The sequence below is a fragment of the Helicoverpa armigera genome, chromosome 13 (assembly GCF_030705265.1).
Source record: "Helicoverpa armigera isolate CAAS_96S chromosome 13, ASM3070526v1, whole genome shotgun sequence".
In the NCBI taxonomy this organism is placed as follows: Eukaryota; Metazoa; Arthropoda; class Insecta; order Lepidoptera; family Noctuidae; genus Helicoverpa; species Helicoverpa armigera.
Genome location: NC_087132.1, coordinates 6,492,865 through 6,509,473, shown reverse-complemented (window position 1 = coordinate 6,509,473; position 16,609 = coordinate 6,492,865). Strand labels below are relative to the sequence as shown.

The following is a 16,609-nucleotide window of genomic DNA, read 5'->3' as shown; positions in this document are numbered from 1 at the left end:
ATGTCTGTCAATGCCAGGCTGTCATTGCAAGATGTAAAGCTGGGTACTCACTTAGCAGTGTAGCACGTAACGTATCAGATACGGTATCAAGTGAGTACGTAGGCACGAGCCCGTTGCAAGCCGCTCGCGCGTGGAGCGCTAGAAGCTTCTACGTGCTACACTTCTAAGTGAGCACCCAGCTTTAAATTAACGAATTATTTTAATACCATTCGACTATTTAAAAACGAGATATAAAATCTCGAAAACCTTGAAGAAATATGACTTGATGTTGAAAATCTGAGAACCTCAAAAACCTCGGAGAAAATCCACCATGGAGAAGGAACTTCTGTGACGTCCATTTCACCCTATATATTAATGTACTCTGTGATCCACTTACTATTCTGCCATCGACGCACTGACATTGATGTATTTGACAACTATTTACAACTGACTTGAGCGAGTTTTTCTCTATTGTAGTCTGATTGTTTCAGAGAAGTGTTGTTATGTGTTTTATTAATTTATTTTTGATAGATTGACTATTGGACGAATTAAAGTTCGTATCTCCCTGAATAATTAGAATATTGCTAATATTTTATGGTGGCGTGATTCCATGTACGTATTCATTAACCCTGCAGAAACATTGTTTGTTTTGTTTATAGACGTACTTAATTTATCATTTATCTTTTCTTTGCCAAAGGTATAGTAAACTTATTAAATAATGCACATAAATCTTAGTATTCCAATGATGACGGCAATCAAATCAGCTACTTCAATTACTGGGATCGTTGCGCGAAAATTAATACCTATATCATTGAATTCCAGGACACATCGCAGGTAAGTTTAATCTTACATCAATTACAATAACTAAGTTGAATAGCGCTAAAGAGACTACGCTTAATAATCTCATCTTTACTAATTTTCAGGTATTCCAATCAAAATACGAATAAATATGATATCGTCGTCATTGGTGGCGGTATAGTTGGTTCTGCATCCGCTAGAGAGCTAATATTAAGGCACCCATCGTTAAACATAGCACTAATTGAAAAGGAAAATCGTTTTGCCTGCCATCAAAGTGGAAATAACAGTGGTGTGATTCATGCGGGTATTTACTACAAGCCAGGATCATTAAAAGCTAAATTATGTGTCCAAGGATTGGATTTATCTTACAAATACTGTGATGAGAAAGGAATCAAATATTTGAAATGTGGAAAAATGATAGTAGCCACTGAAAGGCAAGAAATACCTAGATTGTTGGATCTGTATGATCGTGGAATTGAAAATGGTGTGAAAGACTTGGAGTTACTTGACAGTAAAGGAATAAGAGAAATTGAACCTCTTTGTAAGGGTTTACAAGCAATATGGTCCCCTCACACTGGTGTTGTGAGCTGGGCTGAGGTAACAGATTCCTATGTAAGAGATTTTGTTAACTGTGGTGGAACAACTTATCTCAACTTTGAAGTTAAAAAGTTCCATGATTCTGTAGACGCAGAATATCCTGTTGTCATTTCAGATGAAAAAACTAATACTATTTTTGCAAAGCATGTTCTTACATGTTGTGGCCTACATTCAGATACAGTTGCGGTACTTACAGGATGCCCTGAAGAGCCTAAGATCATCCCTTTTAGAGGTGAATACCTTTACCTAGTACCAAGTAAAAGCAATTTAGCTAAAGCTAACATCTACCCTGTACCTGATCCAAGATTCCCATTTTTGGGTGTCCATATAACTCCTAGAGTAGATGGTCGTGTAATACTGGGACCAAATGCTATATTAGCATACTGTAAGGAAGGATACAAGTAAGTATATTATTTATCCTGTTGTAATGAGTACTAGTTTGTTCATAGTTCCATTGTATACCTATCTTTACCGTAACCTATACTCCATTTGAGTAGTTATTTCACTAGAGATAAGCTATCTTGATATTACTTTATTTTTGCATCTTACTGAAATTCAACATAAATACAATAACAACAATGACATAATTAAATTTACTACTATTTTAAGTAGTAGTTTATTGGTATAGCATGTATTTGTGTAAAAGTTCTATCAAAATTGTTTACCTTTAGTTAAATGCCTGCTCAAATAGAGTTTGTTGATTTAATGGCAAAAATTTGTTCAGATAAAATTATCATGCAAACTTTTATGGATGCTATCTTATCAAGGGCATTAAAGGTTACATTACAAGTGATATAGCAATAATCTTATGTTCAATAAAGTATGTAACTTACAGATAATTTCCTTTTTTTCAGATATAGTGATGTCAACATAAAAGACTTGAAAGCCATTATAGGGTTTTCTGGTTTTCGAAAATTGGCAATGAAATATGCTGGTTTTGGTGTCAAAGAAATGACAAGATCAATTTTTCCTTCATTACAAGTCAAACAAGTACAAAAGTATATTCAAGAAATAACAAGTGCGGATGTTGAGAGAGGTCCTGCTGGTGTAAGAGCACAGGCCATGGCTAAAGATGGTAATGCATTTAATTGTTTATTTTGTTTTATTGTCTTCTAGTGTGTACATCGCTAAAATTAAATTAAATACAAGCTACCGCCAGCGATACTCCTGTTTCCCTGTACCTGATTTATTGCCATGTTTCATCAAAATCCTTTCTGCCATTTCTGTGTAAAGAGGTAACCATATACAGATACAAACTTTTGCCTATACAATGTAAGTGAATGTGTAATGTGTGTCACATTTTAACCATATTAATTTTAATTTTCAGGAAGTCTCATAGAAGACTTTGTATTTGATTCTCAACCTGGGTCTGGTGCAATTGGAAGCAGAGTATTACATTGTAGGAATGCCCCTTCACCTGGTGCAACATCATCCCTTGCTATTGCAAAGATGATCGCTGACAAAATTGAAGATCAATTTACACTTAAATGCTAAGTAATTTTAAATTTAAAGGTGCTAAATGTTCATTTCATATTTTTATAAGGAGAGCTGATTTATTCTTTAGTAAAAGAGAATATATTATAATCAATACTAATTTGTGTTATATCGGGCAAATATTTATTATTTACATTAAATTCAACAAAATAAAAATAAACACGTGAACTGAAATGAATGGGTCTAATACTGTATAATGTTAAATTAAGGAATATTGACTGGAGGAAACTTATAAACAATTTTGAAAATAGTTTTAGAAGTACAACAGCATTCTCACACCAGCGGATTTTCCGATCGACATCGCTAAGTTCGGCCGAACAAACAACTGTCAACCAGAGCTTGAAATGTGTTGCTCAGATATGGTCAGTTTAAATCGCGACAAAAATACACTAGTGTGAAAGCATGCTAAGGTTAATTACAAAAAGTAGAAAATTATCAAATTAAGTTGTTTGAATCCAATTTTTAATTCTTGCCAAGAATCCATACTCCATTATAGCACACTAAAGGAAACATCTTGATAGAACTTTTTATACAAATATTAAATAAACAAATAAAATATTGCTTTAAATGCTGTTAAAGTTTAGCTACATTTTATTTTAAAACTGATATTTTAAATAAAAAGTTCTATCTAAATTTATCTTTAGTTGAGAGTCTACTCAAATCGAGTATAGATCCAAAGTCAAGTTTTGCAATATGGTTCTATGATAGTGTTATAGGAGCACAATTATAATGAATTAAAATGTTATCATGTGATCTGAATGTATTTATTTAAGATTTTGTTATGTTTTTTTAACTTATACTATTGTTAATAAATATATAAATTAATTATCAATATTTAAATTATATTTTTACTTAAATTGCATAAGTATGCACATACCTACATAAGGATAAATTAAATAATGTGTAACTTTGGGTGCTAATTTAAAGTCACTAAAAGTAGCAGTTATAACATTGTTTAAATGAATTGCGTATATTTTTACATTTGTATATTTGTATTTATATGTTTTAGCATTCTATATAATATTATCCTTACCCCAAAACTTAGAGAAATATGTTTTCAATGGATGGACAAAATATGTACTATGCTTAAAAATATTTTTGGCAAACATTCCTGGACGTCATTCAGTGATAATCCCTTTACTGGTTAAACATATGAAATTTATTTGAAGATCATAGGCAGTTGTCAAGTGGAAGACAATATTACTGATCACCACTATGTACTCTGACAAACCAAACAGGGAATAAACTGAAAACAAAAAAATAAATATTTTGTTATAAAACTGTGATATTTTATTGGCTTCATTGTAAACAAGAAGTATCTCTTTTTAAATTCCTGTTTATTTTAGCCCTGGAATAATAATAATCTCTCTAGTTCTTTTTAACAGTGAGAATACCCCAAGAATTTTATGTTAGTAACATTATAATGAAAAAAAACACAAGTAGTAACATGATTAACTTACCATATGGTTCACACAGCCTGTTATGTCTAAGGAAGAAGTAGGCGGCAGCAGAAAATGATGCTACATTCACAACAAAAGCTCTCCATTTTAACTTTACTGAATGCCTTTCTCTGTATGTAATATTTGGTCTTCTCCGTAACTTTGAAAGCATTATACATGTTAGGAGCATATAGAACACTGATGTTCCAATGAATGTTTTAAAACAAACTTCATGGTAAGCTGTGAATAAAACAGAATATTCAATTGTCAGTTAACTCACTTAACATTACAATGCAGCATTATAATAACTATGTAAATTTAGCATAAACATGTGATACTAACGGTAGTTCCTTGATGATGTCCAATGTGTTAGTCCTAATAAAGCTAAGTTTTCTATGATATTTAAAAATACTGCCACATTAACTAAACCAACACAGCTTTCCATTATAATACTTTGATAATAGTTCCATCTTAGATACAGTATATAGAAACGAATAGGTGCATGCACATAAATGGCTGTTTTCCATATTGTGCTTTGGGGTTCATAATTTCCTATGGATGCTGATATTGATGGAAAAATGTTGGGAACTTTACAGTGTGTATTATTGGCGCTTTCAAAATCTTTGTACATTGTTATCACAACACAAGTTATGAAGGCAAATAGCGGCACCGATACTGCGGAGAAGCACAATTTCGATGGTACTTTAATGTAATACTTCTTTTCGGATTCATTGTAAAGAGGCAAATACATTTATTAACAAAAAATGTGAAGTACATAAGGTCAAAATAGGGCCACCGAGTCCGTGTCGCTGATATAAACAATGGGAATGACAAATTGAAATGACAGCACTTGACTGACACTGACAGTTATGTCGTCAAAAAGTCGGTACTGTATTCCGTTCTACGCATTCTCTGAGCACATACACATTTGCCAAGCTTGTTTATTTGCTTTACGGCCACAATTTTCTCTAGCCAACAATTTTGGTAATAAAAATAATGAAGTAAATAACGCGTGTGAATGGAACTAATGATAAGATTCGTGTAATATAAACGTTTTTCTTTGTGTTTGGTGTACAAACTTCTAATATTGCAAGCAATGAATCATGCATATTACGTTTTGTTATTTTATCGATATCTTTATTCATAGCAACTACACAATCATTGATTTATTTATAATAAATTGTTTGGAAATAGGACTCCATCAGACACATCTTGACGTCTTTCAGAGTAACACTGCAATTGAAATGAAATTAAAATGGATAATATTTTAAATAAGGACATTTTCAAAGATCGTGATTTAGATGAACTTTCTCCAGATTATAAACCGCGAAATTTTGTATTACGAATGCAAATGCGAAGAACTTTGGTAAGTAATACCTAAAAATCCATTCTAATTAATTGTGCTCCACTTTTCTCCTAGTAGTGAATATAGATATGACAGTCACCAGCAAATTGTCGATTCGGACTTCTTAACAGAGAAGGTTCATAATATATCTGCCTTCTAAGACTCCGTCACAAAGACCTCGGTTACTAAACTTGTACTGGCTGTAACTTACCTGCCTAATTCCTATAATATTCTTTCCAGGCTAAAGATACTCACAATCATGGTGTTCTCAAAAACATCAACTCTACAAGGTAAGTGCCAGAAGTAGGTAGGTACCTTATACCTTGTAATATCATCAATTGCCTAGCCTTTTCCCAGTTATGTTGGGGTCGGCTTCTAGTATGACCGGAAGCAACTGCTGGTGTTTTACACGAAGCGACTGTCTAAGTATATGACCTCCACAACCCAGTTACTCGGGCAACCCAATACCCCCTGGCTAGACTGGTAGAGGGTTTCTGACAACCCGTACTGACTACCACAGATGTCCAAATGATAGAGCCGGGACCCACCATAGTACCTTTCGAAACACGGAAGAACTCGTGATGGCAAGATGGTTACCCATCTACGTACCGACCGCACCGAGCGTTGCTTAACCGTATGACCGATCGCTTTGACTTATCCACGCTCTTCCCCTGGACCCACCAATGAGGGTTTTTGAAATTTTTTCTGCCACCGGGTGGCGCCACGTATGCGTCTGGTCCAAACAGCTGTCAAATAGTATGGAATTGTAGGTGCCGAACTTATTGTTTATTGAAATTCTGTTATATTGGAAGTGTTATTGATTTTATTATGGACTACGGTCAGAATAAGGTTTCCGAACTAAAAATTGAGCTAAGAGAGAGGGTGCAAAAGTCACTGGTAGTTGAAAAATTTGTTAACACAATATGATTTAGTTTTTTTTATTTACTCAACCTCAATAGTAAAACAATAATGCAGTGCTTTAATTATAAAATAAAAAAACCACTAAAATCGTTCACTATTCATAGTAAAGATAAACACTTTGACAGTTACCTGGACCTGACGACTCAGTGCGCCACCTGGTGGACGCCATTTTAGAAAACCCTCATTTAACGTAAAAATAAGCTCGTCATGGCAACGTGGTCACCCATCCACGGACCGACCGAGACAAGCGTTGCTTCGATCGATGTGCGGGTTTTAGTCAATCACGAGATCCTAACTTTACCTCATCTTAGTACCGTCCAATTTAAGTACTTATCTACTCTTTATTCAGACGAAACGTTAGTATAAAATTTAAATGTAGGTTACAGTAGGTACCCTACGTTCCTACATACCCTGTGATTAGGAAACCATTTCAATATAGAAAGAAAGAAAAAGAGATTTGATCTTATCGGTCAGATGTTTTCCGTTAGTACCTATGTAAAAAATATATTATCGAAATCGCATTTACAAAGTCAATAAAATTACCTAGGTATAAAATTTAATGAAAAGTTGTCCTTAATAAATCGATAACGCATTACGTACTCGTACCTACCTGTCGTGGTCGATTATAATAAAATACTTATATATTTTTTTTCAAGGAAATCGATGAAACGACCTAAAGAAAGCTACAACATAAACAAGGAAATTGGAAAATTGCGTCACGAGTTTAACAATATCAATTTAAAAAATCGAGTGAGCTTTAAACGCCTTGAAGCTTTGAAGTTAAAACCTAGTATTCTCAACGATGATTCTCAGTTATTTGATTCATGTTTGAAGTCCAAGGAGGATGAAGACAAAATATTTTCGTATGATTATTCTGATGATTCAACCGAATTAGAAATACGCAATGATAATGATTTTAGAGTAAACCAAAAGATTAAACCTCTTAAACATATCAAGATATACAGAGAAACGCAATGCTTCAGAAAACCGAAACAACATACTAGTGGTTTATTAGATTTGAACAAGGACATAAATGAAAACAACGAAGATATTTTTAGAGTTGAATGCAGTAGTAAATCTCGTAGTCCTCATAATTTTAAGGAAAATACATCCACACTTGAGGAACAATCGAATAATGATGTTTTAAAACTAAATATTAGTCCGAAGAGTCCAAATAATTTTGATGGCACAGTAAGTGATTTGCAAAACTTGTTGATAATGATGACCATATCTTCTAACTCTAATGACGACGAAGATATAAACAATGAAGTAGAATGCAACTTTACTGAATCTCCAACAAGCGCAAATCATTTATCAAACGGTTTGAACGCTGAATCAAAAACATCGATAATCTCGGAAGGAATAGATGATATTTTAAGTATAACACCAATTAAAGTTCAGGTTGACAGTAAAGAGACGACTCTTTTAAGGAAATTTGTAAATAAGTGGAAATGTTATGTCAATAATAGAAAAAATTATGCATGCGAACAGAGGCAGGCAACTCTCAACAACTTCTTTGATAAAATTGCAAAAAAGAAAATGAATATAAACCAATCAATGGTGCCTGAAAATAAATCCAAGCTTCTCGTCAAGGATTATAACACGTACCAACATAGGTAAGTTACGATTTCAGGTAACTGTGTTGATCAAAAGGTAAGAGTTTAAGGCAAGAGAGATTAGTAAGTATGCATATATATTTTGGGCCTAAACTGATAGCAGAATGTATTTTTGCCAATTTTATACCGATTTTTGCATTTGGGAAGCTGCAGCAAAATGTTTCGTAAAGAAGCACTTTTTTCAATGTTTTAGGTACAAAATACAAAAGCATATCATAGCACTGCAAAAAGCAAAATTAGAGGAACAGAATCGTTTGATAGAAGAACTTAAATATAATAGGATAGTAGAAGCCTCGCGCCAATCAGTTGATGACATGAGAGAAGATATACGAAAAGCGTATTACGAAATAGATCGACATCTGAAACCTAAGATAAAGTGCTTGACTAATGAATTGAAGATACCTGAAATTGAAGGTTAGACAGTTTCATTTACAAAATCTTTAAATTACTATGAAAAATCTACTAATTTTCATAATTCTGTTTCAGAACCATCGTTAGTATTACACTGCTTAAAAGTTCCACAGTTCTTACAAAGGATGGAAAAGAGAGCTCGAGAACGAGAAGAAAAGCATGCGATGATACATGAGCGAAGACGACAAATGGAAGAAGAACGCGTCAGATTAAAACAACAGGTAATGTATACCAAAAGTAAGACGCCAGTTAAGAGACAGTCTAGGTACCTACTTACAGAAAAACATTAATTAAATTGGATTCTAGGCAGAACTGGCGAAAGCTGAAATGGATAAAGAAGAAAAGACAAGAAGAATACAAGAACTTAGAGAAAAAAGGCGAAAAGAAAAAATAGAAAATATAAGAAAAAAGCAATGGGCTTCGAGATTGAGAGCGCTCATAGTTATGGCTGACTTGCATTATGAAAAATCGTTAAAGGCAAAATATGGGATAAAGCCTTTTAGAAAACTTATAGAAATTAAGCGAGATAATATTGAAAAAGCAAAAGCACATTACATTTTTCAACTTAAAAATAACACGTTTTTGCATTGGATGTGGTATACTGAGGATATGTGGATTGAGAGGAATTTTCAAGCAGAGAATTTTCACCGGAAGAAGTTACTAAGAAAAGGGTTCGATGCATTTAAGAGGGTAATTATTTGATACAAAATAATTTAAGCAATATTGTCTAACTTGAGGTTGGAGCGTTTCAAGCACCTCTAAGGGATATTGGTTATGCTGAAACTAGGTTGCTGCGATGTTATACGATACCTAGATGATTTTCCATATTTTTGTTTGACACTGAATATTTTTCAATACAGAATCACCACGGCTTGGTAATAAAGAAACAAGTAGCTGATGACTACTACGATTTGTATGTCACGCAGATGGCATTCAGAATGTTTCGTGCCGGAATAAATGTGATAAAGAAAGAAAATGAGATGAAGTGGCAGAAAGCTGTAACATATCATAGCAGGTGATTATTTTGTTTTTACTTTAGAGGTACTTATCACCGTAATCCATATACCACTTATATATGTTATTAGTTGCAATTATGTAGTATGTATAGTAAGTATTATAAGTTATCACTTATTCAGTTATTAACAAATAAGTTAGGATTATATTTACACCCTTGGACATCGAAATAATTTCTTTTAGTAGATTTACCATAGCCGTATCACAGATAAGTGTAACTGCACCCTGGACGGAGTGTAAAATAAAGAACGTAAAAACTTTGAAACCATTCATATAAAAATTATTCTCTGTTGATTCTGAACCATTTTTGTAATTAAAATAAGGCAATTTACTACGTTGAGAAGAGTAGACAAGCTGGGATCCCACAAGGTTGTATACTAGGCGCTTTATGCTTTTCACTACTATCAGGCTGAACAGTTTATCAATGTGCTTTCTTGTTTAAGATGCCTCATTATTTACCCTTCCTAAGTGTGGGATTAAATGGTACGACAAGTATAGATTAGATAACTGAAGGCACAAATCAGTCTATGGGGGTGGCTATTTAGTTTATACTACAATATAACTTGTTTTTATGCTCATAATTTGTTATGCTTTATTTTTATTTCAGCAATCTGTTATTTAAAACATTCACATGTTGGCGAACATTGCCAGCTTTGAATGCACTAAAAAGGGAACAAGAAGCGAGGAAGGCCAGGTGGCGGGAAAAAGTTCTGCAAGTGGTACCGGACTACACGCCGCCTGAAGATTAATTTATATATTTTTAAGTTAAGTGTAAGATTAATACTTTTTTTTCTTTAGGTGACAGAATTTTGAGCATTACATCACACTTTTAACAAATAGCGAGATAAAATAACTGGTACACGGGAGAGCTAAGTATGTACTGTGTGAATTTTATTGAGGACTTTCAGTCTTTCGTAGATAAACCTCAAGCAAGAGTCCTCTTCTGGATTTATAAGGATTATTCTTGGTGTTGTGTTTGGAAAAATCCATATATTTTTTTGTCTCGCTTTTAATGACTTCTAGTATTATACACGTAAAGGGTGAGTTGCACCATTTAACGATTGGAAAACTGTTTAAAATGGTGTAATATAACCCATCGATAGTCTCATATGTAGATATGTAAGCTTCCATCCACATACTATGATAATAAGGAATATAATTATAACATGCAATTTGATGTTTACAAATATTTTAATAGTTAAGGTAAAAACGTAAAAGCAATGATATTATTATAGATTTTAATCATTTGATATGTTTTATTTTTAAATTTAAAGGTGTTGACATTTTGAAAAGCTACATAAGATCAAAAAGTTTTTTTTTTATAATTTCATTATAATAATCAAGACAACTATACTTATAAATATTGATGCAATGTCGTCGTAAAAATTAAATAGAGTACATACCTACCTAGATTAAAAAAAATACAACCATTTGTTGCTTTAAATTGCTACTTATTATGTATGAGTAATTTATTATTTTATGTGCTAGTGACTTCCTTAAGACTCGCAGTGTAAGTATCAAATAAAAATCGGGAATTGATGTACTTAGGTAGTTTAAGTAAAAAGAGGATCATAAAATCCTAACATTCTTGTGATCTTCTTAAGTAAAATATTTCTTACATAATATATGTTTGTTACATGTACAATTTGAATTTTTCAATAACGTAAGGGACCAAAGCAAGCGATGCTAGCCAAAAAATTTTTTGTATACATTAACCGCAGACTTGAAACTCTTACTTGAAAGGGCCTAGGTCCAAGACCCTTTAAAGAATATTGCATGCTAGAATTATTTTTAACAAAATGTCCCTTACATTATAATACCTAAAACTAGTGTAAATCTCAGTTTTTCATGATTTCCATGATTTTTAAATAAATATTTTATATTCATATCTACTTGTCATAAGCAATTATCTATAAGCCTCAGTAAATTAATGTCAGATATAAATTAATAAATATCATACAGCAAAGTTTTGAAAGTGTTTTAACAATATCATGATAATCCATATTGATGTTAGATTACATGTCTTTGATGGTATGTACTTACTAAGGCCCTTTCTAATTAACACTTTACATTCTTATTTAGACATTCATTTATAATGAATTAAGAATGCAATTGAATTGAAGTGTTCCAGCTAGTTTAAATCATAGTACCAAGCTTCCATGTTTTCCTTCATACATTCAGCACATTGACAAGCTTTTTCCATTGTGGTTCTGTAAAAAACAATCAATCAATTAATATTTATTTCTCATCAACAAAGACATGTATTTGGTAGTTACAAACGGCATTAAACATATAGACTGGTCTATGATGTAGTTTAATCCTGTATTACAGAACACCAGGTTTGCCCGCCGCCGAAACAAAAATCTTAAACCAATAGATCAATTTATAGAGGAATAATAAAATAACATAAGACTTGAAATTACAAGGGTTTTGAATATAAAGATGAGCTTGCGAATTCTGGGAACCAAATTGCCTATGTATTGGTGGAAGTTTAGTCTGTTATCACTTATAATACCCAGATATTTCAGACTGTTGGTTTTAGATTTTCAGAGAATAGATTTTGAGTAAGTAGTTAGGTATTTTCAACTTACCACTGTATTTTGGTATGTAGACTAGAAGTTGTCGAATCAAAACTAGTGTAATAACGAGTAAATATCCCAACGCATAGACACATGTAACAAAGCATATTGTTGAACTGGAAATAAAATAAAGTGTATTACAAAAATGCTTGCATTGAGTTTCATTAAAATTATAAAATATACATATTTGAAGATTGCTATCGGTTTTCTAAATACTTACTTGAAATCGTAATACATATCGTCACAATCCTGAGGCATCAGTATGACGCCAAAGAATATATATGGTTGACAAACTGTTGTCAGTCCCAAGTTCGTTCCAAATAAAAGTGTGGCAAATGCAAATATTTGCCCAGCAAGGAAGTACATATAGTTAGGCCTCAGCACACAACAGTCCCACCTGAATGAAAAGATTTTTATCAATGCAGTAGATCAACTAATGATTACCTTATAAAAATATCATCTGTATAATATTTACCAACCATATTGAATGGAAAAATCTTTCATTAACTTCAATTTGACATATTTGACAATAATGTGAATCTGCAGTCAAAACGGGGCTAAAACAAAAACAAGAAACTTTAATGTATTTACATTAACATGTGCATATGTATTTGTTACTGTTACTGAATTTTGCTTTGGATCTTTTTTTTATAAAAAAACTTACCTAACAACATATTTCAGAGTCAGAACAGATACCGTAAATATGTAATAATTAATGTAGGGGACAAAAACATGTTTTTTTACCTGTATTCTTTTCCTTTAGATGTTCCAGTAGCAAGTTCAAAGTCAGCAACAGCCTTCATTTTGTAAAAGAAATAGCATGTGCAGCACAGTAACAGCAGGAACACAAAGTTTTCCAGCTGTGTTATTTCAAAGAAACCCAGCACACCGCTTTCAAATACCAGGAACATACATATCCCCGATGACATTGTCCATGAAAAGAAAAATGAGGACCTGAAACATTTATAATGTCTGCTAAGTATCTTGAAAATTATTTAAGCATATTAATAATTCATCTGGTTCTTATTAGAACAGTTACAAACAAATTATAAACAAATAACATATCACTGCATAAAGATAAAACTTTCTATAATCGTAAATTTATTCTACATCTTATATTATAGATATGAAGTTATTCGCCTATAAGTGAAAGTAGGGAAAATATTTACTTAAATTAAAAAGTACCTGTTTTTCTGTCGCGGTCTGGAATGTACGTATAAAGCGCCCATGCCAATAACTACCATTACTATGATAGTCACTGGACGCGATATGGTAGCTATTAGCAATAATCCTGGTAAAATTAAATACGGCAAAATAGCATCCACGTCCACTTTCTTGCCACTTCTGTTTGACCCAGGTATCAGATCTTGAATAGTAAGTGTTGTGGTCACCATTGTAGCGGCAAAATTATGATACCGTAGAGCCTTGGGAAATAGTTGTTCGTATTATTTCGTTCGAAATATTTTATTGACTAATTGTTACTTAAATTTCGTTTCGTTACATCGTATTTACACCACTTTCGAGACAAAAACATACACAGCACAGGCAACTGGCGAGGACAACATTCAATGAAGCTGTCAAGTTACAAATGTCATTTGTCAAATCAAAAGCTGTTTTTTGGTTTTTTGCGTCATTAATGTCAGTGTCAACTCGTGTACAAAAAGAAGCTGGCAACTCCGAAAAATCGCAATCGGAGATTGGAGAGAGAGTAGCATATTAGTATCAAAGTATCACAACTTGAAACTTACCTAATGCTCTCCCTGCAGCCATTGACAATAAATTGCGTACCTAATATTAAGTATTTTTAACCGACTTCAAAAAAGGACGATCTCAGTTTGACCTTATGTATTTCTGCGCGATTGTCTCACGTTTGGCTGAACCGATTTTGATGCGGTTTTCAGCATAGTATTTGTCACAGTTAGGGAAGGTTTCAGGAATGTTATTGAAGTCATTTTAATTTTTTTGAAAAAAGGTTTTACGTCTCAACTCATTTACCTTTCTTCCTTCGTGTTCCAAGGCAGTGGTAACTGAAAAGTAGAGGAATGTGACCACACTAACAAATTAATTTCAATGGAGCAAAGATTCCATAACAATGTGCTTAAACCGAGCGACGTTGCAATCGATGTTATCCTACGAATGAACCTAGAGACCAATATAAAACGAACCTAACTATCTACCTACTTAGGTACATAAGTATAGCTAACATTTTCATGTTTTGCCTAGGATTAACTAAGTACGTAATTGATTGCAATTGAATAATATGCTGATTCGCAATTAAACAACCCAAAGTTTGATACACCTAATCAAAATCACTATCAGTTAAGTATTTATCATTTGTTATCTCCCAGCAGGTTATTTAGTCAGCGATTCCATTAGATATTTGCCTTCATTGATGAACCTACAACACTTCTATAGGTTTATGTCCCTCGTATGGAAGTTGGTTGGGTAGGCAGGGGTCGTGGCATCCGACACACATGCGCCGTGTCAGTCAACAACAGATTGCGCGCGCACGCGTAACTAACGCTGTGTTTTTTGCCTTATCCGCCGGTAACGACATACCGACCGACAGTATTGATCGGGTGTTCGCCACGAAACGGCGTCTCGAAAATGCGACACGAATTTTTCCGCGCTTAACCTGTGGTCGACTACGAATACTGTAAACCTGATACCTTAAACAACGCTCAATATGGAAAAGTGAGAAAGGTGTTTGCGAGTGATAGCTCTATAAGTTGACGAAATGTCCAAGGTAAGCGTTATCGCATATAGCCATTGTTAGAATTGGATAGTGGTGATGCGGGTACCTGCGAAAATCACTGCCAAGGACGTATTATGTGGTAGCCTAGATTTTGTAGGATTTCTTTTCCTAAATCATAATTAGTTACTCATTCCTGAAGGAGAATGTTTTAATGTAAGTCGGTAGGATACTATCAGTATGATCTAAAATCTTTCTTCAAAATCAAAATGTTTCATAATTTGATAACCATTTCCTAATGTATGCTACAGAATGACACCATTATTTTTCTTGCCTGATTGATTTCTGATCTCGAAGATAATAAATGTAAACCGCAGCGCACCGTTGGGCTATCATATAACTATCCAGTTACCTAGAGAAGAACATCCTACATGTACCTATGTTAAAGCATACATACGATACATAATAAGTACCTCTATCAAGTAAGTAGTAGGATTTTTCTACATTGTTTTAGGATCATAAAATATTCCACGATACCCGAATTAACACTAGGGGAGAGCGGGGCTGAAAGTGCCGGGGGTAAATTGTGCCGACGCGAATATCTCAAAAACAGAAAGAGATAGATATACGATCGTATTGTGTCGCGTAAGGCCTAACAGTCGCGCACACGCGGCTGCCATTTTAGTTGCGTCAGCGACGCGGACCGAGTCGTACTGCATGTGAGGGTCCTCCAGCGCCACGTAAGTAAATATTTTCGTTTCAATACTTTTTGGTCTCAAGCTAGCATTTTTCGTGCTTTTAATATGTGAGTTTTTCTAAAATGTTTGTTATTTATCCTAGTTTGTTATGCAGTATAATTTTAATGCTTTGTGTACAGTGATTTTTATATGTGAGACAAAATATCACACTATCATAAACGGGGTAAAATGTGCCGTTCTTGTGGGGCTGCTTGTGCCGCGGCACAACCAACCCCTAACCAACCTATATTGTTTCAGTATTGTTTATATTTACGCGAGCAATTATGAAAGAAAGAAAATATGCAGTTTCCAGCCTCCTCAATCAGTTGATAATAACACAGGAGATAAAAATGCAGCAGTTTTCTCACCAGAGCTAATAAGACCACTGCCTAAAGCACCTTCCCGACTAATTGGACATACTAAAGCACGTAAAAGAAAGACAGCTGTTCTTACGGACACTCCAGAGAAAAATGCTTTAGCAGAAGAACAGGCTAGTAAAAAGAAGAAAAAAGAAAGCGAAACTAAAAAGAAGGTTAAGGGAAAAGGACGGGAAAATGCAAGGGAAAGGGTAAACAAACAAAAAAGCCGACTAAAAACCCCGCTAAGAGAAGAGTATTGCAAGATGACGACAGTTCTGATGACGAACAAGAATGGTTCTGTATCATTTGTTGTGATGCCTATTCTAACTCTGCCCCTGGAGAACAATGGATTGAATGCAGAGAATGTAAGAATTGGGCCCATTTGCAATGTATTGAAGATGAAGAAAACCAAGCATTTGTATGTCCTAATTGTTATTCTGATCAATCACCTGGAGAGTAACTAGTTTTGGTATATTTATTTCTTAAAAAGACTCGAGACTGATTAAAAAGTTAATAATTTTGGAACATATTAATAATTGATCTCATTCGCATAAAAATAAGTACAAACTATTGATTAAAAATACGTTTTTATGTTTGAATAATTACATAAGAAGCTTCCTTGTTTTTT

General features: G+C 33.6%; 5 protein-coding genes across 6 annotated transcripts in view; 3 read left to right on the top strand and 2 right to left on the bottom strand.

The window, feature by feature from the left end:
- Positions 1-427: 427 nt before the first annotated feature.
- Positions 428-4,148, top strand: LOC110370685 (L-2-hydroxyglutarate dehydrogenase, mitochondrial). 2 transcript variants are annotated; one of them, XM_064037420.1, is made up of 5 exons: positions 428-591; positions 715-813; positions 903-1,775; positions 2,229-2,449; positions 2,702-4,148. In XM_064037420.1, the coding sequence occupies exons 2-5, from the start codon at positions 722-724 to the stop codon at positions 2,866-2,868; spliced, it is 1,353 nt and encodes a 450-aa protein (XP_063893490.1). In that variant the 5' UTR covers positions 428-591; positions 715-721; the 3' UTR covers positions 2,869-4,148. The 2 variants fall into 2 exon arrangements, with proteins under 2 accessions (XP_063893490.1, XP_021182260.3); XM_021326585.3 differs by having other exon boundaries at positions 429-591; positions 677-813.
- Positions 3,619-5,162, bottom strand: LOC110370687 (post-GPI attachment to proteins factor 2). The gene is made up of 3 exons (XM_021326589.3): positions 4,650-5,162; positions 4,329-4,547; positions 3,619-4,114 (listed from the first exon to the last, which is right to left on the bottom strand). Exons 1-3 carry the CDS (start codon positions 5,056-5,058, stop codon positions 3,987-3,989), a joined length of 756 nt encoding a protein of 251 aa, XP_021182264.2. The 5' UTR covers positions 5,059-5,162; the 3' UTR covers positions 3,619-3,986.
- A 195-nt stretch (positions 5,163-5,357) lies between these two features.
- Positions 5,358-11,268, top strand: LOC110370718 (girdin). The gene is made up of 8 exons (XM_021326627.3): positions 5,358-5,673; positions 5,893-5,942; positions 7,230-8,189; positions 8,383-8,603; positions 8,676-8,821; positions 8,907-9,290; positions 9,461-9,615; positions 10,222-11,268. Exons 1-8 carry the CDS (start codon positions 5,563-5,565, stop codon positions 10,361-10,363), a joined length of 2,169 nt encoding a protein of 722 aa, XP_021182302.3. The 5' UTR covers positions 5,358-5,562; the 3' UTR covers positions 10,364-11,268.
- LOC110370743 (palmitoyltransferase ZDHHC23-A) lies at positions 11,150-13,801 on the bottom strand. Its single transcript, XM_021326669.3, has 6 exons — positions 13,379-13,801; positions 12,938-13,147; positions 12,673-12,750; positions 12,414-12,590; positions 12,206-12,309; positions 11,150-11,824 (listed from the first exon to the last, which is right to left on the bottom strand). Exons 1-6 carry the CDS (start codon positions 13,585-13,587, stop codon positions 11,784-11,786), a joined length of 819 nt encoding a protein of 272 aa, XP_021182344.2. The 5' UTR covers positions 13,588-13,801; the 3' UTR covers positions 11,150-11,783.
- Positions 13,802-14,671: 870 nt separating this feature from the next.
- The window catches only part of LOC110376155 (uncharacterized), a 68,560-nt gene continuing 66,622 nt past the window's right edge, over positions 14,672-16,609 (top strand). Inside the window, exon 1 of the mRNA XM_049840602.2 lies at positions 14,672-14,939. Coding sequence (XP_049696559.2) covers positions 14,931-14,939 — 9 coding nt within the window. The 5' untranslated portion in view covers positions 14,672-14,930. The remainder of the gene's footprint in view (positions 14,940-16,609) is intronic.